General features: G+C 44.5%; 1 protein-coding gene across 2 annotated transcripts in view; it reads left to right on the top strand.

Annotated features, from left to right (window-relative positions):
• Positions 1-21,392, top strand: part of SEPSECS (Sep (O-phosphoserine) tRNA:Sec (selenocysteine) tRNA synthase) — a 26,880-nt gene extending 5,488 nt beyond the window's left edge. For both annotated transcript variants that reach the window (XM_070756959.1, XM_070756960.1), the window contains exons 4-11: positions 2,102-2,260; positions 3,292-3,445; positions 6,495-6,597; positions 7,981-8,110; positions 10,153-10,244; positions 17,255-17,348; positions 17,443-17,533; positions 19,022-21,392. In XM_070756959.1, the coding sequence (XP_070613060.1) occupies positions 2,102-2,260; positions 3,292-3,445; positions 6,495-6,597; positions 7,981-8,110; positions 10,153-10,244; positions 17,255-17,348; positions 17,443-17,533; positions 19,022-19,292 (1,094 nt within the window). In that variant the 3' untranslated portion in view covers positions 19,293-21,392. The remainder of the gene's footprint in view (positions 1-2,101; positions 2,261-3,291; positions 3,446-6,494; positions 6,598-7,980; positions 8,111-10,152; positions 10,245-17,254; positions 17,349-17,442; positions 17,534-19,021) is intronic.

The following is a 21,392-nucleotide window of genomic DNA, read 5'->3' as shown; positions in this document are numbered from 1 at the left end:
TGGGGGGCTGTCGGGACAATCCGCGCACAAAGGCCGAGGCGAGGCTGAGCAGGAGGAGAAGCCAACCAGCGAGGCGGTGGGCTGGGAGCCGCAGGCGAAAGGAGCTCGGGCATCGGAGCGCGGCGCCAGGCATTGTTCTCCGGACCCCGCCCGCTCAGCCCCGCGGCGGCCCTTTTCCTCTCCAGGCTGCGGGCGGGGTCCGGAGAACAATGCCCGAGCTCCTGTCGCCTGCGGCTCCCAGCCCACCGCCTGTCTCCTGCTGCCCGGTTTAGCCAGGACACGAGCGGCGAAATGACTTGGAGGAATGTGAAGCTGAAACCGGCCGGTTTCAGCTTCACATTCCTCCAAGTCATTTCGCCGCTCGTGTCCTGGCTAAACCGGGCAGCAGGAGACAGGCTTTGAGTTTTTGGCTGCGGGGGGAGAAGTAGGACTTTCCTAACTCCCTCGCCCCGCAGCCAAAACTCAAAGCCTGTCTCCTGCTGCCCGGTTTAGCCAGGACACGAGCGGCAAAGTGACTTGGAGGAATGGGAAGTCCAAACCGGCCGGTTTCAGCTTCACATTCCTCCAAGTCATTTCGCCGCTCGTGTCCTGGCTAAACCGGGCAGCAGGAGACAGGCTTTGAGTTTTTGGCTGCGGGGGGAGAAGTAGGACTTTCCTAACTCCCTCGCCCCGCAGCCAAAACTCAAAGCCTGTCTCCTGCTGCCCGGTTTAGCCAGGACACGAGCGGCGAAGTGACTTGGAGGAATGGAAAGTCCAAACCGGCCGGTTTCAGCTTCACATTCCTCCAAGTCATTTCGCCGCTCGTGTCCTGGCTAAACCGGGCAGCAGGAGACAGGCTTTGAGTTTTTGGCTGCGGGGGGAGAAGTAGGACTTTCCTAACTCCCTCGCCCCGCAGCCAAAACTCAAAGCCTGTCTCCTGCTGCCCGGTTTAGCCAGGACACGAGCGGCGAAGTGACTTGGAGGGAATGGAAAGTCCAAACCGGCCGGTTTCAGCTTCACATTCCTCCAAGTCATTTCGCCGCTCGTGTCCTGGCTAAACCGGGCAGCAGGAGACAGGCGGTGGGCTGGGAGCCGCAGGCAAAAGGAGCTCGGGCATTGTTCTCCGGACCCCGCCCGCAGCCTGGAGAGGGAAAGGGCCGCCGCGGGGCTGAGCGGGCGGGGTCCGGAGAACAATGCCTGGCGCCGCGCTCCGATGCCCGAGCTCCTTTCGCCTGCGGCTCCCAGCCCACCGCCTCGCTGGTTGGCTTCTCCTCCTGCTCAGCCTCGCCTCGGCCTTTGTGCGCGGATTGTCCCGACAGCCCCCCACCCCAGCACTTTGAATCCAGCAGCTTCTGCTGGATACGGGCGGTGGGTGGGACGAGCGGCGCGGAAGCCAGGGGCTGTGGCAGCTCGCCCCCCCATCGCCCGTATCCAGCAGAAGCGGCGGGATTCAAAGGGATTCAAGCCTAACTTCTGCGCTTGGCTTGAGGACTCAGCTCGGAAGCGGCACGGGTGTTTTAAAAGGTCTCCGCCGGCATGGGGGGCTTCCTACCACCCCCTGAACCCCCAACTCGGGTTAGGGGGGGTGCTAAGAAGCCCCCCATGCCGGCGGAGACCTTTTAAAACACCCGTGCCGGTCGGGCGCGGCAGCAGCGAGGAGTTTGCGTGGGCGGCGGGAAACCCCAATCTTCGGCTCCTCGCTGCTGGGAAGTAAAAACACCATCTGCGCATGCGCAGATGGTGTTTTTACTTCCGCAGCGCTACTTCGCGAAAACCCCGCTCGTTGCGGGGGGTCCTGGAACGGAACCCTCGCAACGAGCGGGGGATCACTGTATTATGGTCTGTATTATAATTACTGTGTAATATTATGGAATATTGTATATCCTGTAAATAATGCCTTTACAATATGTTGGCTTGTATTATTATCTGAGCAGCCATCACTGCCACATGTACTCTGGTTCAAATAAAGTATTTCTATCATTGGGTTTCGGCCCCGTGTGCAATACTGACATGAAGGAAGGAAGGAAGGAAGGAAGGAAGGAAGGAAGGAAGGAAGGAAGGAAGGAAGGAAGGAAGGAAGGAAGGAAGGAAGGAAGGAATATGAGCTCTCCTTCCCTCGCAGGGGTCCAGGCCACCAGCAGCTGCTTCGTGGTTCCCATGGCAACGGGCATGAGCCTCACTTTATGTTTCTTAACCCTTCGCCAACGGAGACCAAAGGCCCGGTACATCCTCTGGCCTCGCATCGACCAGAAATCCTGCTTCAAATCGATGGTGACTGCAGGTAAAGCCCCTGACTCCCCACAGTGGCGGGAAGCGGGCACGGGGCGAACAATTTCAACACACTATTTATTTATTTATTTATTTACTTACTTACTTACTTACTTACTTACTTACTTACTTACTTACTTACTTACTTACTTACTTACTTACTTACTGTTCTGCCGGGCTCTCTGATAAGAACCTCCCGAAATTTCAAGGGTACAAATTTCAGACACACACACATTTGAAAATTCAAAACAATGTTCTTTATCCCAAAAGTCAAAATAAACTAAGCACTCTTTTTGTATTGCAAAGAGCACTCTTCCCAAAACAACCGAGTAGTCTGTACAATGTCCCTTAAGCAGTCTTTAAGTACTTAGCCAGCAGCTGTGAAGAAACTTCACACCAGTACTTCTTCCAACGAAGTGAGACACACACACACACGTTGCTCTGCTTTGGTTTCAAAGGCGTGGAAAAGCAACAAAGTCCAGCACACAAGATTCCTGACGAACTGCGAACAGATATTCTTCCACAACGGCCAAACCTACATGCTGCTATTTATAGCAGCAGCCCTAATTACTGGAGCCCCACCCAAACACAGGTGGCCTCCCTTATTTCATGTAATATGTTCTTACTTGGTCTCTTCTACGAATAATTCTGCGCTTGCGTGGGTCCAAAATGTCATCATCTGAAGCAATAGAAGATAAGGAAGATTGGCTGCCTTGGCTGTGTGCCAAGCCCTCCTCTGCCGAGTCACTCCCACCTTCTTCTTCGTCTGAGGAAACTAAACTCTGAACTGATTCTGTTGGCAATAACACAGGCCTGTGACATGTTGAATTTTCCCCTGCATCCACATCCCCATTCCCTGGGGCAGGAGCTGTGCCAGAGCCAACCACAACACTTACTTACTTACCTACTTACTTACTTACTAACTTACTTACTTATTTGATTTGTATGCCGCCCCTCTCCAAGGACTTTATGACTTTATGGCTGTTATTCATTCATTCATCCTTTTTTTGTGTGTATGGTTGTCGTCTTCCGGTTTTTTGTTAGGTTTTGAACCGGTGGTGATAGAAAACGTTTTAGAAGGAGACGAGCTGCGGACCGATCTCCGGGCCCTGGAAGCTAAAATCCTGGATCTTGGGGCGGATCAGGTTCTCTGCGTTCATTCGACCACGTCCTGTTTTGCTCCAAGGGTACCCGACAGGTAAGTAGATGCCCAGGTAAACGGGTGGCATGAAGAGTTTGAAGGGTGTGCGTGTGTGTCAGTAGCGGGTCCCTACCGGTACGGTCGACGCCATCGTAGCAGTAGCGAAAATGGAGCTGTGTGTGCCGCTCTGTGTCTACAACACGCGCTCGTGTGTGCCCGTGTGATATTTTGCTTCTGCACGTGCGTCCCCTCATGATATTTTGCTTTCTCTGTCTTCTTTCTTTCTCTTTCTCTCTTTTCCTCTTTTTCTCTCTTTCTCTTCCTCTTTCTTTATTTCTTTCTTTCTCTGTTTCTCTGTGTCTTCCTCTTTGTTCCCCTTTCTCTCTCTCTGTTTCTCTTCCTCTTTCTCTCTCTTCCTTTCTCTCTCTTCCTCTTTCTTTCTCTCTCTCTTCCTCTTCCTCTCTTCCTCTTTCTCCCTCTCCCTTTCTCCCTCTCTTTCTCTTTCTTTCTCTCTCTCTTCCCTTTTCTCTCTCCTCTTTTTTCTTTCTCTCTTTCTCTTTCTCCCTCTCCCTCTCTCTTTCTCTGTTTCTCTTCTTTTCTCTCTCTTCCTCTTTCTTTCTCTCTCTCTTCCTCTTTCTCCCTATCCCTTTTCTTCTTCTTCTTCTTCCTCTTTCTCTTTCTCTCTTCCTTTCTTCTTCTATCTCTTCCTTTCTTTCTTTTTTTCTCCCTCTCTCTCTTTCTTTCTCCTTTCTCTCTCTCTCTTTATTTATTTATTGGATCTCTAGGCCGCCCTTCTCCAGCCGACTCAGGGTGGCTTACAAAGTCATTACAATAATTACAAAATATAAGGAAACCCAATAAAATCTTTAAAACCCTATCAATTAAAAACCATACATAGAAATCCAATGATTTTTTCCTCCGCTTTAAGATAAAACACACGTAAATAAAAAAAACACAATACCAATATCCAAGCGTAAACATATGCCACATTTCCATATCATTAATGTGCTTTAAGGACTTTCTTCATCATTATTTAGGGAGAAAGGGAAAGAAAATAAAATGAAAAAAAAAATTGCCAACATTTAGCTGATTCCCTAAGGAGAATAATTTTCCCATGTAAAAACATGAACTGTCTTAAATTTGTGTTACATTAGCAACTAGTGCTGCCAATATTTCCTTTTTTTTCCCCATCTGGGTGTCTATCCCCTATTTTTTCAATCTTTTACTTTAAAAAAAAAAATTCATATATTTTAGATATTTTTAACTTCTATCCATTCATGAAATTTCCCCCAGATTCTATAATATTCCGAATCTTCTTTATCTTTAATTCTTAAACTAAATCTATTCATTTCAGCACAGCTCTTTCTTTTAAATTTCACCAACTACATCAAAACCCCATTCTGCACGCTTTGATGTCTTTAGTAAGAAATTGGTGGTGTTTGTTTTTGTTTTATAAATAAGAGCAAATGGCACCTAGCAAAATACCTTTGATAACTAGACACAAGAACAGGTTTTTTCTGAATGCCATCACTAAACAAATAATTTCCTCAACACTGTCAGACTTTCTACTAAATCTGCACTTCTATTCTACTAGTTTTTCTCATCATTCCTATCACCCATTTCCTCCCATGTTGACTGTATGACTATAACTTGTTGCTTATATCCTAAGATTTTTATTAATATTGCTTCTTTATTGCTTATTTGACCCCTATGACAATCATTGTGTTGTACCACATGATTCTTGACAAATGTATATTTTATTTTATGTACGCTGAGAGCATATGCACCAAAACAAATTCCTTGTGTGTCCAATCACACTTGGCCAATAAAAATTCTATTCTATTCTATTCTATTCTATTCTATAAGAATCCTGCCCCCCCCCCCCACGCCTCTTTTCAAGGTTGAATTATCGTCTAATTTTGTCGGTGATTTGGCTCTGTGCAAAACAGCAGAGCCAGTGACTAAGCGCTTCAATTATGCTTGCCGTTACGGAATAACGAGAACATGTCATCCTTTAATTGTTAAGGGGAAATTGGCTTTCAAAGGAATGTTGGTTTAAAAAAGGTTCTGGGAAGAATTTTTCCTAACCTGCCAAGAGCTGTCTTCGCAATCCTGTCGTTGGCAAACCCAAGGAGAGGTTTTACATGAGAGGGGGATATTAATAAGACTGTATTCGTGTTGACGCTTGATGTAATTTTTAGACATTTGACCTACCTATACGGGAGGTTCCAGGTGGAATTTAGCCACCCAACTATCATTTTGGGGTCTAAATATATAGCAGTTTATTGCTACTATTCTATTCTATTGCTACTATTCTATTCTATTCTATTCTATTCCTCCATTCCATTATTCTATTTCTATTCTATTCCATTCTATTCTATTCCTCCATTCCTTTATTCTTTTTCTATTCTTATTCTATTCTATTCCATTCCATTCTATTCCTCCATTCCATTATTTTATTTCTATTCTATTCTTATTCTATTCCATTTCATTCTATTCTATTCCTCCATTCCATTATTCTATTTCTATTCTATTCTTATTCCATTCTATTCTATTCTTCCATTCCATTATTCTATTTCTATTCTTATTCTATTCTATTCCATTCTATTCTATTCCTCCATTCCATTATTTTATTTCTATTCTTATTCCATTCCATTCTATTCCTCCATTCCATTATTCTATTCTTACTCTATTCCATTCCATTCTATTTCTCCATTCCATTATTCTATTTCTATTCTATTATTCTAGTCTTTTCCATTCTATATTCTACTCTATCCTATTCTATTCCTCCATTCCATTATTTTATTTCTATTCTATTCTTATTCTATTCTATTCTATTCTTTCTTCTATTTTTTTCTATTCTATTTTTTATTCTACCCTATTGTTTCTGTTCTATTCTAGTGTACTCTAATCCTCTGTTCCATTATTCTATTTCTATTCTACTCTATTCTATTCTGTCGTCTCCTCTCCTCTATTTTACTATTCTATTTTATTCTGTTCTACTCTGTTCTAAAAGCCCTGTGTGCCATACGTTTTATGGTGAAATTCACAGAACCTCTTTCAGCCCTGATCTTTTCGCCCGAGCCTTTCCATTTTACATTTGCAGGTTGGAGGAACTGGCTGAGATCTGCGCCAAGTACGACGTCCCCCACATTGTCAATAACGCGTACGGCGTTCAGTCGTCCAAGTGCATGCACCTCATTCAGCAGGTAAGGTGAGCCACCCCACCATAGAACTTAGTTCTAAGTTACTTCTCTCCTTATTTAGTTGCCACCCGTTGCTTCTTGTCTTGCCCTCAGGTGCTTTGGAGAATAGCTTGACTCCTTCTTCTTTGTGGCAACTGTCTCCCCTGGTCCTTTTTTTCCCATTAAACTAGCCATGCCCAGTTCCTGCAACCGTTCTTCGTATCTTTTAGCCTCCAGTCCCCTAATCATCTTTGTTGCTCTTCTCTGCACTTTTTGTAGAGTCTCAATATTGTTTTTGCATCGTGGCAACCAAAACAGAATGCCGGATTCCAAGTGTGGCCTTACCGAGGCCTTATACAGTGGTATTAACACTTCACGTGATCTTGATTCTATCCCTCTGTTGATGCAGCCTAGAACTGTGTTGGCTTTTTTGGTAGCTGCTGCACACAGCTGGCTCATAGAAACATAGAAGACTGACGGCAGAAAAAGACATATAATAGGTATAACAAGCAGGAAGAGGGAGATTATGATCCCGCTATATAGAATGCTGGCGAGACCCCATTTGGAATACTGTGTCCAGTTCTGGAGACCTCACCTACAAAAAGATATTGACAAAATTGAACGGGTCCAAAGACGGGCTACAACAATGGTGGAAGGTCTTAAGCATAAAACGTATCAGGAAAGACTTAATGAACTCAATCTGTATAGTCTGGAGGACAGAAGGAAAAGGGGGGACATGATTGAAACATTTAAATATGTTAAAGGGTTAAATAAAGTCCAGGAGGGAAGTGTTTTTAATAGGAAAGTGAACACAAGAACAAGGGGACACAATCTGAAGTTAGTTGGGGGAAAGATCAAAAGCAACATGAGAAAATATTGTTTTACTGAAAGAGTAGTAGATCCTTGGAACAAACTTCCAGCAGACGTGGTTGATAAATCCACAGTAACTGAATTTAAACATGCCTGGGATAAACATATATCCATCCTAAGATAAAATACAGAAAATAATATAAGGGCAGACTAGATGGATCATGGGGTCTTTTTCTGCCGTCAGTCTTCTATGTTTCTAGATCCATTTGAGCATTATGCGTTGAGTGCTAAAAGTACTAAAATTTTTGGAAGCCATTGCTTTCTCATTCTCTATCTGTCTCTCTATCCTTCTTTCCTTTTTCTTCCCCTTTCCCCCTTTTCTGTCGTCAACATCTTCATCTGTGCGAGTTACTTTTTCCTCCCCGTGTTACGACTGCAAAATTTGAGCCCAAAATTTCTGTTGCTGTGTGAGTTTTGCTGTGACTCGTTGCATTGGGTGAACCCAACTTTTACGAGATGAAAAATAAACTGTTTTTGTTCTTCTCTTCCTGGTTTTTTTTTGTGTGTGGGGTGTGTTTTTGGGTTTGGCTTTATTAGGGTGCCAGACGAGGCCGGATTGATGCGTTTGTGCAAAGTTTGGACAAAAACTTCATGGTTCCAGTAGGGGGTGCTGTCATCGCCGGCTTCAGTGACGCCTTCATACAGGAAATTAGCAAAATGTATCCAGGTACTTAGTTTTTGGGTTTTGGGTTTTTTTTAATGATATACAGTATATATATACAGTGATACCTCTACCTATGAACACCTCTACTTACAAACCTTTATAGATAAGAACCGGGTGTTCAAGATTTTTTTGCCTCTTCTCAAGAACTATTTTCCACTTACAAACCCGAACCTCTGGAACTCTAACTGGAAAAGGCAGGGAGAAGCCTCCTTGGGGCCTCTCTAGGAATCTCCTGGGAGGAAACAGGGCCAGTAAAGGCAGGGAGAAGCCTCCGTGGGGCCTCTCTAGGAATCTCCTGGAAGGAAACAGGGCCAGTAAAGGCAGGGAGAAGCCTCCATGGGGCCTCTCTAGGAATCTCCTGGAAGGAAATGGGGCCAGTAAAGGCGGAGAAGCCTCCATGGGGCCTCTCTAGGAATTTCCTGGAAGGAAACAGGGCCAGTAAAGGCAGGGAGAAGCCTCTGTGGGACCTCTCTATGAATCTCCTGGGAGGAAACAGGGCCGGAAAAGGCGGGGAGAAGCCTCTCTGGGATCTCTCTATGAATCTCCTGGAAGGAAACAGGGCCAGTAAAGGCAGGGAGAAGCCTCTGTGGGGCCTCTCTAGGAATCTCCTGGGAGGAAACAGAATAAAACAGAATAGAATAGAATATAGAATACAATAAAATAGAATAGAATATAGGATAAAATAGAATAGAATAATATAGGATAAGATAGGATAGAATAGAATTGTTTATTGGCCAAGTGTGTTTAGACACACAAGTAATTTGCCTTGGTGCATATGCTTTCAGTGGACAAAAAAGAATCAAGAATTTAAAAAACATGATTAAAAAAATCATTTAAAAAATCATTAAAAATAAATCATAATCATTAAAAATAAATCATAATAATCATAATAAGTAAATAAATGATAAAAAACAATATAAAAGAATCAATGCTCACAGCATTGGTTGGATTATTTTGCATCCAGAGGCTGCTTGAGGTGTGTATGTGTTTGTGTGGGTGTGGATGATCACTTTGTTCTGCCAGAAAACATGGGAGCATTTGGGGAAATTTGGAACAATAAAAGGGGGGTTTGAACCAGCAAAGGCCTGCCGTCTTCGGCGTTACCAGTGTGCCCTCTGTGCCCGTTGTGGGCACGTGCACACCCAGCGGTGCGAGATTTTGCTTCTGTGCATGTGCAGCAAGCGAAATCTCACATGAAGATGCTCACGCGAGCGAGATTTTGGTGATTTTCACTGATATTTTTGCTTCCGCGCATGAAAAGAAAATTCCCCAAATGTCGCTCGCGCGAGCATCTTCACACAACATTTTGCTTGCTGCGCATACGCAGAAGGGAAATCTGGTCGCTTCGTATTCTGTCGGGCTTGCAGCTGTGAGGCAATTCAAAATCCTTCTTTCACAAAGTGAAACACACTTTGCTCTGGTTTAGTTTCAAAGCGGGGAAAAATCAGCACACAAAAAGTCAAAGTAAAGCAGTCACGAAACACAACGATCAGATAATCCTCCACAATGGCCAAACCCACAGGCTGCTCTTTATAGCAGCCTCACTAATGACCACAGCCCCACGCAACCACAGGTGGCCTCATTTTCGTTGATAATAATCTCTCAGTTGTTGCCTCCTATGCATCGCTCTCCGCATGCGTGGCTGTATCATTAACTCTTGTTCTGAATCCCAGGAGGAGCTAGATAATTGATCTCCTTCTGAGCTGTCTGCTCCACTCTCCTCCTCCCTGTCACTCATGTCTTCTTGGTCAGAGGAGCCTTCATCATCAGATTCCACCGGGGGCAAAACAGGCCTGCAGCATATGGATGTCTCGCCCACATCCACAGTCCCTGGGGCAGGAGCTGGGCCAGAGCTAACCACAACACTTCGGGGCGCACAGCTACACATGCATCCCGAAAATCGCTACCGAAACATAGCACTTTACCATTCCAGTAGCAGGCCATCACTGGTTTGAATTGCCAAGTTGCCTGCGTTGCTTCTGTGCTGTGCCCCATTCATCATAGATTGCCTTCCTGGTTTTTTGTCTCTCTCTCTCTCTCTCTAGGCAGAGCTTCGGCGTCTCCTTCTTTGGACGTTCTCATTACGTTGCTGAGTTTGGGGACCAAGGGATACCGGCAACTTCTTCGGGAAAGGAAGGTAGCTTTTCTGGATCAGTGGGTCTTGAGATTTGTCACTTACGAGCAGGGAGAGCAGACATAGAACTTCAGCTGTTGGGGCAGACTAGGTTTCATGTTTGGCTTTTTAAAATTAAAATTGATTGATTTCCCCCTGGCCGTTCTGTTTTATGTATGGTTTGTTTGGGGTGCATGACTGTTTTTATATTAAGAGTTTTAACTGTTTTTTAATCTTTGGATTTGTTTTGCTGTTGTGAGCCACTCCGAGTCTTCGGAGAGGGGGGACATACAAATCTAATTAATAATAATATTTATTTATTTACTTACCGTAAGACAGTGTCTTACTTTCTTTTTACCCCCAAAAGCCCCACTACGTCTTATTTTCGGGGTATGTCTTACATTGGAAAAAAATTGAAAGGGTCGCGTTCCCGAAGGCATCTCCCCAGAGTCCAGAAGGGCAGCCACAGGACAGGAGCCTCGTGAGCCCTTTTCCAAGTTCAACCTCAGGGCTCCAAGCGGCGTGCACACGTGGAGCCGCAGACGCATGTCGGGGAAGCGTGTGTCTGGAGGGCAGGAGCCGCTCTGCGCAGTTGGGCAGCCCCACCTGCCTGCCGGAAAAGAGGCGGGCGAAGGAGGGCGCAGCTCCGGCCGCTCACCTCGGAGCCGGTCGGCCTCGCTGGCCGCTTGCAGCCGAGCCTCGGCAGGACTCGGTTGCTGGAACGAGCGCCTTCGCTGCAAGCCGCCGCCCGGTCGGCTTGCTTCGGACCAGCGCCGTCCTTCGCTTTGCCAAGCTGGGGAAGAGGCGGTGGCGCCGCGGCGAGGCGAAGGCGAGGGGCGCGCGGGGAGCTTGGAAGCGACGACGGGGAGAGTCTCCCTTACGCAGCCTGGTGCCAGCTGGCGGTCCGCTTCGGCCAGGGCCGCCGCCTTGCCCGCCGGGTGGCCCAAGCTCTGGGCGCAGCGCGCCACCGCCAGCTGGCACCAGGCTGCGTAAGGGAGACTCTCCTGGGCGCGCAGCTCCCTCGCCAGCGCCACGAACTGCTCCGACACCTCCGACACGTTGGGCTTGCGCAGGAAGCGCAGTCGGAGCTCCCGCTCGTGCCGCGGCCAGAGCCGCGCCGCTTCGGCCAGGGCCGCCACCTCGCCCGCCAGGTGGCCCAAGCTCTTGGCGCAGTGCGCCACCACCAGCTGGCACCAGGCTGCGTAAGGGAGACTCTCCTGGGCGCGCAGCTCCCTCGCTTTTAGTACCGTGTTTCCCCGAAAGTAAGACATATGTCTTACTTTCGGGGTACGGCTTATATTAGCCGACCCCCCTGAAACCCCCGATACGTCTTACAATCGGGGGTGTCTGACTATTGGGGAAACACGTTACTTACTTACTTACTTACTTACTTACTTACTTACTTACTTACTTACTTACTTACTTACTTACTTACTTACTTACTATTTATTTATGTTAGTTAGTTAGTTAGTTAGTTAGTTAGTTAGTTAGTTAGTTAGTTAGTTAGTTAGTTAGTTAGTTATTGGATTTGTATACCGCCTCTCTCCGGAGACTCGGGGCGGCTAACAGCAATAATAAAACAGTATATAATAATAATCCAATACCAAAAACAGTTAAAAACCCATTACAGTGATCCCCCGCTCGTTGCGAGGGTTCCGTTCCAGGACCCCCCGCAACGAGCGGGTTTTCGCGAAGTAGCGCTGCGGAAGTAAAAACACCATCTGCGCATGTGCAGATGGTGTTTTTACTCCCACAGCGCTAGCGAGGAGCCGAAGATTGGGGGCGGGGCGGCTGTTTGCCGCCGGCATGGAGGGCTTCCTAGCAGCCCCCCAAACCCGGGTTGGGGGTCCGGGGGGCGCTGGCTCTCGGCGCTTTCGAGCTGAGTCCGGGAGCGAATTCGCTTCCGGACTCAGCTCAAAAGCGCCGATAGCAAGCGGCAAGGAACGGCTTGTCTCGGCGCTTTCGAGCTGACCGGACTCAGCTCGAAAGCGCCGAGACAAGCCGTTCCTTGCCGCTTGCTATCGGCGCTTTTGAGCTGAGTCCGGGAGCGAATTCGCTCCCGGACTCAGCTCAAAAGCGGCGAGAATGAACGGCGTGGGCGGGCGAAGGGCGGGCGGCAGCGAGGAGTTTGCGTGGGCGGTGGGGAAACTCCTCGCTGACGCCAGCAAGAGGGGGAAGACTCAGGGAAGCCGCCCAGCAGCTGATCTCCCGGTTGCCATCTACGCATGCGTGCCCATACACGCATGCGTAGATGGTATTTTGACTTCCGGGTTGAAAAATAGCGAAGTACCCTGTTCGCAATGGTTGGGGACGCAATAAACGGGGGATCACTGTATTATAAAAAACCAAACATACATACAGACATACCATGCATAAAATTGTAAAGGCCTAAAGGGAAAGAGTATCTCAATTCCCCCATGCCTGGCGGCAGAGGTGGGTTTTAAGTAGCTTACGAAAGGCAAGGAGGGTGGGGGCAATTCTAATCTCTGGGGGGAGTTGGTTCCAGAGGGCCGGGGCCGCCACAGAGAAGGCTCTTCCCCTGGGTCCCGCCAAATGACATTGTTTAGTTGACGGGACCCGGAGAAGGCCAACTCTGTGGGACCTAACTGGTCGCTGGGATTCGTGTGGCAGAAGGCGGTCCTGGAGATATTCTGGTACGGTGCCATGAAGGGCTTTATAGGTCATAACCAACACTTTGAATTGTGACCGGAAACTGATCGGCAACCAATGCAGACTGCGGAGTGTTGGTGTGACATGGGCATACCTAGGGAAGCCCATGATTGCTCTTGCAGCTGCATTCTGCAAGATCTGAAGTAATAATAATAATAATAATAATAACAACAACAACAACAAAACAAAACCTTAGTCCCAGGGACTGGAGACAAGAGGATAAAACATAACAAAGAAATTGGGTATGTCTAGTTTAATGAAAAGAAGGACCAGGGGAGACACGATAGCAGTCTTCCAATATCTCAGGGGTTGCCACAAAGACTCAGGCTATTCTCCAAAGCGCCTGAGGGTAAAACAAGAAGCAACGGGTGGAAACTAAACAAGGAAAGAAGCAACTTAAAATTAAGGAGAAATTTCCTGACAGTTAGAACAATTAATCAGTGGAACAGCTTGCCACCAGAAGTCGTGGGTGTTCCAATACTGGAAGTTTTTAAGAAGATGTTGAATAACCATCTATCTGAAGTAGTGAAGGGTTTCCTGCCTAAGCAGGGGGTTGGACTAGAAGACCTTCAAAGTCCCTTCCAACTCTATTCCGATTCAGAGGAGGGAAACTAACCAAGGAGACAAGCAACCTGGAATTAATTAATTGAAGAAATTTCCTGGCAGCAAGAACAATTAGTGAGTGGAAAGGAGTCATTCTTCAGAACTTGTGGTGTGTGCTCCAACAGTGGGAATTTTTAAGAAGATGTTGGGTAACCATTTGTCTGAAGTCGTGTAGGGTTTCCTGCCCAAACGGGGTTGGACTAGATGACCTCCAAAGTCCCTTTTCCAACTCTGGTCTTCTGGTCTTTAAACTTGCCAAGTTTGGACGCCCCCCGGATCTAACCATGTACTTTTTGCTCTGTAAATCCAGTTCTTAAAAATGTCGAAAATCTCTTCTTAGCTATTCAGTATGCGGAAGGAATAAGATGTAATAATAGCCTTCCTTTCCAGAGTATATTTTTGCCTTGCTCCAGAGTGATAAAATTTAATGCTGGTGGTTTATTACCTTATGTTCTTTAAAAGCTAAGCCAAAGCTACGATGTTCTCCGGAAAAAGCTATTTATAGTGCCGTTTCTATTTTGGTTCCACTATACCTACAGGGAGGAAAAACTTTTATTTCTTTTTTTTCCCCTCCACTAAGACAGTGATTTTTTCCCCCTTTCCTAAACCTCGCAACAGTGCAGTCCTCAACTTAACGACAGCAATGGAGCCCGAAACGTTTATGTTGCAAAGCAAGAAATGTGTTAAGTGAGGTTTTGGCCCTGTTTTGGAATACTGTGTTCAGTTCTGGAGACCTCACCTACAAAAAGATATTGATAAAATTGAACGGGTCCAAAGATGGGCTACAAGAATGGTGGAAGGGCTTAAGCATAAAACATATCAGGAAAGACTTCACGAATTCAACCTGTATTGGAGGACGGTAGGGAAAGGGGGGACACAATCAAAACCTTTAAATATGTTAAATGGTTAAATAAAGTTTAGGAGGGAAGTGTTTTTTAATAGGAAAGTGAACACAAGAACAAGGGGGCACAATCTGAGGTTAGTTGGGGGAAAGATTAGAAGTAACGTGAGAAAATATTATTTTACTGAAAGAGTAGTAGATGCTCAGAACAAACTTCCAGCAGACGTGGTTGGTAAATCCACAGTAACTGAATTTAAACATGCCTGAGATAAACATAGATCCATGCTAAGATAAAATACAGGAAATAGTATAAGGGTAGACTAGATGGACCATGAGGTCTTTTTCTGTCGTCCATCTTCTATGTTGCTATGTTTTACTCCATTTTTCACTTCACGTTGTTCTGGTCTGACTGGCTACTCAAAGAATCCGATCTTTACAGGCTGGTAATTTTCAAAATAACACTCTTTATTTTACTTCCTTCCATAACTTTTGGGTTCCACTGTGGTCATAAATCAAGGATTGCCCATGGCTGGGCTACTCCAAAAATACTCTCTGTACAGGCTTGGATTTTCAAAAATAACACTTCTTTATTTATTTTCTTCCACACTGGAATTCATCAATGTACACCTACGGCATGTAAGTGCATTCCAATCTCACAGGCTAAACTACGAAGCCATAAATTCTTTCTAATGAGCAGGCGGTCGGCTTCTAACATCTCCTTATCTCTGAGTCAGGTTCAAGCTAATTTCAAAATTTTTTATCATGCAATATTAAAACTCACTTCCCCGAAGAAACGGCAGAAGCATCTATTTTGCCTTTTTCACTTTGCAGAAAAGCATCCCTCATTTCCGGCCAATTCCAGATGTGATGTATTAATTAATTTATACATTCTGAATTAGCAGATTCAAAACCTCTTTTCTGAAAGCTCATCTTTTCTCTGACTTCCTAAATTTGGCACTCAACCAAGAGCTATTCTCTACTCCCCAATTGTCTGAAGAAGCATTGCTATCCATGCTAACGTCCGATGGATTTTCTACTAAGCTCTCATCCCCACTAACCTCGTTCACTTCACTTAAATCAGGGTAAATTACAGCTTCTATGTCTTCCTCCTCCTCTGAATCTGACATTTCCAAAGGCTGACAGGGAACACCCACAACAGCCTGTAGTTCGATCTCAGATCTTGGAAGCTAAAAGAAATAACAGCTCGCTTTGGGTTCAGGCTTCCTCGTTGGACTTGCTTAATTTACAACTTCGCTGTTTAGAAACATAGAAACATAGAAGACTGACGGCAGAAAAAGACCTCATGGTCCATCTAGTCTGCCCTTATACTATTTCCTGTATTTTATCTTACAATGGATATATGTTTATCCCAGGCATGTTTAAATTCAGTTACTGTGGATTTACCAACCACGTCTGCTGGAAGTTTGTTCCAAGGATCTACTACTCTTTCAGTAAAATAATATTTTCTCATGTTGCCTTTGATCATTCCCCCAACTAGCTTCAGATTGTGTCCCCTTGTTCTTGTGTTCACTTTCCTATTAAAAACACTTCCCTCCTGAACCTTATTTAACCCTTTAACATATTTAAATGTTTCGATCGTGTCCCCCCTTTTCCTTCTGTCCTCCAGACTATACAGATTGAGTTCATTAAGTCTTTCCTGATACGTTTTATGCTTAAGACCTTCCACCATTCTTGTAGCCCGTCTTTGGATCCGTTCAATTTTGTCAATATCTTGAACGGGTCCAAAGACAGGCTACAAGAATGGTGGAAGGTCTTTTATTTTTATTTTTATTTTTATTTTTTGTACCAACTCGCTCCTGCAGAAATGTAGCTGACAACTCTTTAGTAGGCAATAAATAATATTGTTTAATATTTCTCCAGCGTGGTAATATTCCATCGGGTCTGGCTTAAATATGTGATAGGCAAACGTAGAAAAAAAAATCAATGCAATTCAGTTGCAGTTTTTAACATTTAAAACTTTTTCCTTGACGTAGTCATAAATTCCCGGCAAAATAGAACTTGGTATATAAAGGGCCATCAATTTATTGTACAGCAAATTGCTTAGCTAGCTGTTTGTAAGATCTAGGAGCTCATTATAAGAGGGGAGGGGAGTTAATGAGTAAGGGCTGTTTGTTCCATTTTTCCCATTCTTTTAGTGGGCTGAGAAAAAGTGACAAAGTCAGGGCAACTGCTTCACAAGGAAATGGCTTAAAAACCCACAACTTCCCTTTCTTTCTTTCTTTCTTTCTTTCTTTCTTTCTTTCTTTCTTTCTTTCTCTCTCCCTCCCTCCCTCTTTCTTTTTCTCTCCTTCCTTTCTCTCTCTTTTTCTCCCTCTTTTTCTCTCCTTCCTTCCTTCCTTCCTTCCTTTCTTTCTCTCTTTCTCCCTCCCTCTTTCTTTTTCTCTCCTTCCTTCCTTTCTTCCTTTCTTTCTCTCTTCCTCCCTCTTTCTTTTTCTCTCCTTCCTTTCTCTCTTTCTCCCTCCCTCTTTTTCTCTTCTTCGTTCCTTTCTTTCTCTCTTCCTCCCTCTTTCTTTTTATCTCCTTCCTTCCTTTCTTCCTTTCTTTCTCTCTTCCTCCCTCTTTCTTTTTATCTCCTTCCTTCCTTTCTCTCTTCCTCCCTCTCTTTTTCTCTCCTTCCTTTCTCTCTTTCTCCTTCCCTTTCTTTTTCTCTCCTTCCTTTCTTTCTCTCTTCCTCCCTCTTTCTTTTTCTCTCCTTCCTTTCTTTCTCTCTTCCTCCATCTTTATTTTTCTCTCCTTCCTTCCTTTCTTCCTTCCTTCCTTTCTTTCTCTCTTTCTCCCTCACTTTCTCTCCTTTCTTTCTTTCTTTATCCCTCCCTCTTTCTTTTTTGCTCCTTCTTTCTTTCTTTCTTTCTTTCTCCCTCTTTCTTTCTTTCTTTCTTTCTTTCCTTTCTTCCTCTAGGAAATGTTTTCTTACCTTTCAACGGAGGTGAAAAAATTGGCAGCAAGCTACGACGAAAGATTGCTGGATACACCGCACAATCCTATCTCTCTAGGTAAGATTGGCTTCAATGGAATGATATGCATAAAGGAGTTGTTGCTACACACCAGTGTGTGGGGTTTTTTTGTTTTGTTTTTGTGTATTTTCAGCCATGTCACTGAGAGAACTTGACAAAGAAAACCCGGAAGCTGTCACACAGCTTGGATCTATGCTTTTCACCAGACAAGTTTCTGGAGCAAGGTGGGTCTGTTTATATTATATTTTGATTCAGGAATTATCCCGGTTCATAGAGTGGGTTGCACCATGAGGGGGCCCCTTGTGAAGATCTGGGGCCTTTTGTCACGCTGTGGATTGACAGCCTCCAAAGACATTAAGAAACATCCTGTAGTTAAATGGTTAACTCTGTTTGTTAATGTAGCTCCTCCCTCTCTATGATGTAACCCTGCTTTGCTCACTTCCTCCCTCTAGCAGGAAGAGAAGCTTTTAGCAGACATCTTGTCTCTCTTATAGCTAAGATGTAAGACGTGTATTCATGCCGCTCTGGCAGAATTACTTTTTTCTACTTTTACAATAAAAAGTTTAATTCATTTTTATAATGAATGCTTGTGCTTTAATTCCATCGACCTCCGGAAAGCCTTACTTTCAGTTTTAACAGGCTGAGCTCTCTCTAGGTAAGATCCACTTTCCAACTATGGTGGCCCTTGAATTTTTTCTTTAAATTTGGCTGTTTTAATCTTTCCAGTATTTATTTATTGATAGATAGATAGATAGATAGATAGATAGATAGATAGATAGATAGACAGACAGACAGACAGACAGACAGACAGACAGACAGACAGACAGACAGACAGACAGACAGACAGACAGAAATATACGAGAAGAAAGAACAGTCAAACAGGTGAAGCTAAACATTACACCAATCTTCAAATCCCTCTGTTAAACAAGAGTTATTATATTTAAATAGATAGATAGATAGACAGATAGACAGACAGACAGACAGACAGACAGACACAATAGATGATTGAAACATGATAGATGGTTGATAGAGGGAGATGACACATGATTGATAGATTAGATAGACAGACACAATAGATATGATAGGTGATAAACAGAAAGACAATAGATCATGGATAGGTTAGACAGAATGATAGATGGTTGATAGATTAGACAGACACCGTATATGATTGCTAGGTTAGATAGACAGGCAGATAGACAGACATGATAGATAATAGATAGACTGACAGACAAACACAATAGATGATTGATAGATTAGACAGACAGATATGATAGATATAAATAGACGATTGATAGATTAGATAGAAAGATAGATGATAAATACACAGATAGACACAACAGATAGACAAACACAGTAGATCAGGGGTGTCAGACCCAGCCTGGAAATATCAAAGGACCAGCCTGCAGTGCCTCTGCTGGCCAAGAGGGGCCTCTGCGGGGCCCTTTTTTGGCCAGCAGAGTGCTGCCGGAGGCTGGGGAGGCCGGAAATGGGCCTCCCCTTACAGTCATAAGGCAATAACCACCTGTACACAACTTAACCACTGAAATTTCACTCAGAAGCAAGACTTGATAGATTTTTAAAGGGCTCCCAATTTGGGCACCTCCACAGAAGACGGCGGTGGAATAGATGCCCTTCGGTTTCCAAAATGGACCCCTCCAAGTCCAGCGGTGGTAGAAAACCCCGTTTTGACTCCCGTTTTCCTCTCCCTGCAGGGTGGTGTCTCCTAACACCGTGCAAACCGTGAGTGGCTACACCTTCAAAGGTTTTATGGCCCACGGGGAGCAGTATCCTTGCTCCTACCTGAATGCCGCCTCAGCCATTGGGATGAAGGCCGAAGACGTGGAGAAATTTGTGAAAAGGCTGGATAAATGTCTGAAGGCTCTACGAAGAGGGAAAGGCCTTCGAGATGGACCGCTGCCCAACATAGATATGGATTCTGACCTGGAAAAATGCAACGGGAAAGAAGGAGACACCCAGCCTTAGATGATCCCAACATCTTATTTCCACCTTAGAACGTTTCGCTTTTTAAATAGGAAAAAATAATCAAATGTGAATCAACTCAGGGCCTTCTCCTACCATTGTCCCCTTGAAATGAATAAAGAGATCATTATATGCTCCCTTACTTAATAATAACAACAACAGAGTTGGAAGGGACCTTGGAGGTCTTCTAGTCCAACCCCCTGCTTAGGCAGGAAACCCTACACTACTTCGGACAGATGGTTATCCAACATCTTCTTTAAAATCTCCAGTGTTGGAGCATTCACAACTTCTGGAGGCAAGCAGTTCCACTGATTAATTGTTCTAACTTGTGTACAGGATATGGGGAGAGAAATTACCCCAGATTCTTGTCTCCCTTTTATCAAAATGGGCGCTACCTTTTGTTGGAACAATGCTTCTTTTCTGGGCATGGTTGCTGTCCGGATTTTAGCAGTTGCTCATTGTGATATTGGTCTGGATTTGTCATCCCAGCTATGCTACCCACTCTCTTGTCTCTGGACAGACAACCAGCGTGGTAAACATTACATCGAATTGCCAGTTGTCATTATCCTCTCTGAAATGGGAGTGTCTCATTAAAGCAGCCGCTTGTCTCATTAAAGCAGCCGCTTGTCTCATTAAAGCAGCCGCTTGTCTCATTAAAGCAGCCGCTTGTCTCATTAAAGCAGCCGCTTGTCTCATTAAAGCAGCCGCTTGTCTCATTAAAGCAGCCGCTTGTCTCCTTAAAGTTGAGAGAAAAGATATAAACGTGAAGCCTTAAGTGGTTTGCATGCAAAATAAATGAATGATTTCTGTTGGCACAACATACACCATCGGCAATGGCTGCCCATACAAAATCACAACATTTAAAACATGTCGAAGGCTGCTGAATTTCTTAATTTTCCCTGGGAAGTGGCAAAGCAATATGACATCCCCAATATTCACGTTCTAACCAATATTTTAGGTTCAGTTACAGGAAAATACGTCGGCATGTCAGGGGTGCAAACGGCATTTACTGGCTATTCACTAAAGTAACCATCTTTTCCCAACATTCAAGTGTGCTGGCTCTGGATGCGCCTCAGCTTTCTGGGATCTGAATCCAAACTGCTACAAAGGTCTAATTACTATCCATGGGGAAAATGAAAGTTCACACGTACCTCGTTGCCTTAATGCACTGTTAACCCTTGCTTGAGTTTACTCTGCAAAGAAGCCTTCCTATGTAAATTATTTATTCATGAAACTGCTGTAATAGCCATTGATAAATCAGTGATGCCAGAATCACAAAACCGTTCTCGGGTGAGGGAGCTGTGCCTCTTGTTCCAGCTTTCACATAATCTTTCACGAATCATTTATTTTGAGACTGCATCTATGGAATCTCATTAATCTGTCTCATTAAAGCTGCTGCTTGTTTCATTAAAGCAGCTACTTTCTCATTGAAGCAGCTGCTTGGCTCATTAAAGCAGTCATTTGTCTCATTCAAGCATCTGCTTGTTTCATTAAGGCAACAGCTTGTCTCTTTAAAGTAGCTGCTTGTCTCATTAAAGCAGTTGCCTCATTAAAGCAGCTGCTCGCCTCATTAAAGCAGCTGCTCGCCTCATTAAAGCAGCTGCTCGCCTCATTAAAGCAGCTGCTCGCCTCATTAAAGCAGCTGCTCACCTCATTAAAGCAGCTACTTGTCTCAAAGTAGCTTCTTGTCTCATTAAAGCAGTTGCTTGCCTCATTAAACCAGCTGCTTGCTTCATTAAAGCAGCTACTTTCTTATTAAAGCAGCCACTTTTTAAATAGCTGCTTGTGTCAAAGTAGCTGCTTGTCTCATTAAAGCAGCTACTTTCTCACTAAAGCAGCTACTTCATTGAAATAATTTAGCCCTATTTCAATTCCTATCTTGCCCTTAAATTATATAGAAACCAAATTCTAATTATGAGCAGCATTCGGAAATAGTTATCAAAAACTTAGCAAGATTGTTCTGGGTACCAAAGGATCTGTTTTGACTTGTAAACGTTATGACTGTTCGACATGATTTAATGTTGTTTGCTTAGCACGTGACCAGTATCAACCGATGTCAGTTTTAGATTTGCTGACGACATGAAATAAATTGAAATTAATTTA

Source organism: Erythrolamprus reginae, chromosome 7 (genome assembly GCF_031021105.1).
Source record: "Erythrolamprus reginae isolate rEryReg1 chromosome 7, rEryReg1.hap1, whole genome shotgun sequence".
NCBI lineage: Eukaryota > Metazoa > Chordata > Lepidosauria > Squamata > Dipsadidae > Erythrolamprus > Erythrolamprus reginae.
Note: the sequence above shows the minus strand (reverse complement) of the source record. Positions and strands in the feature narration are given on the sequence as shown.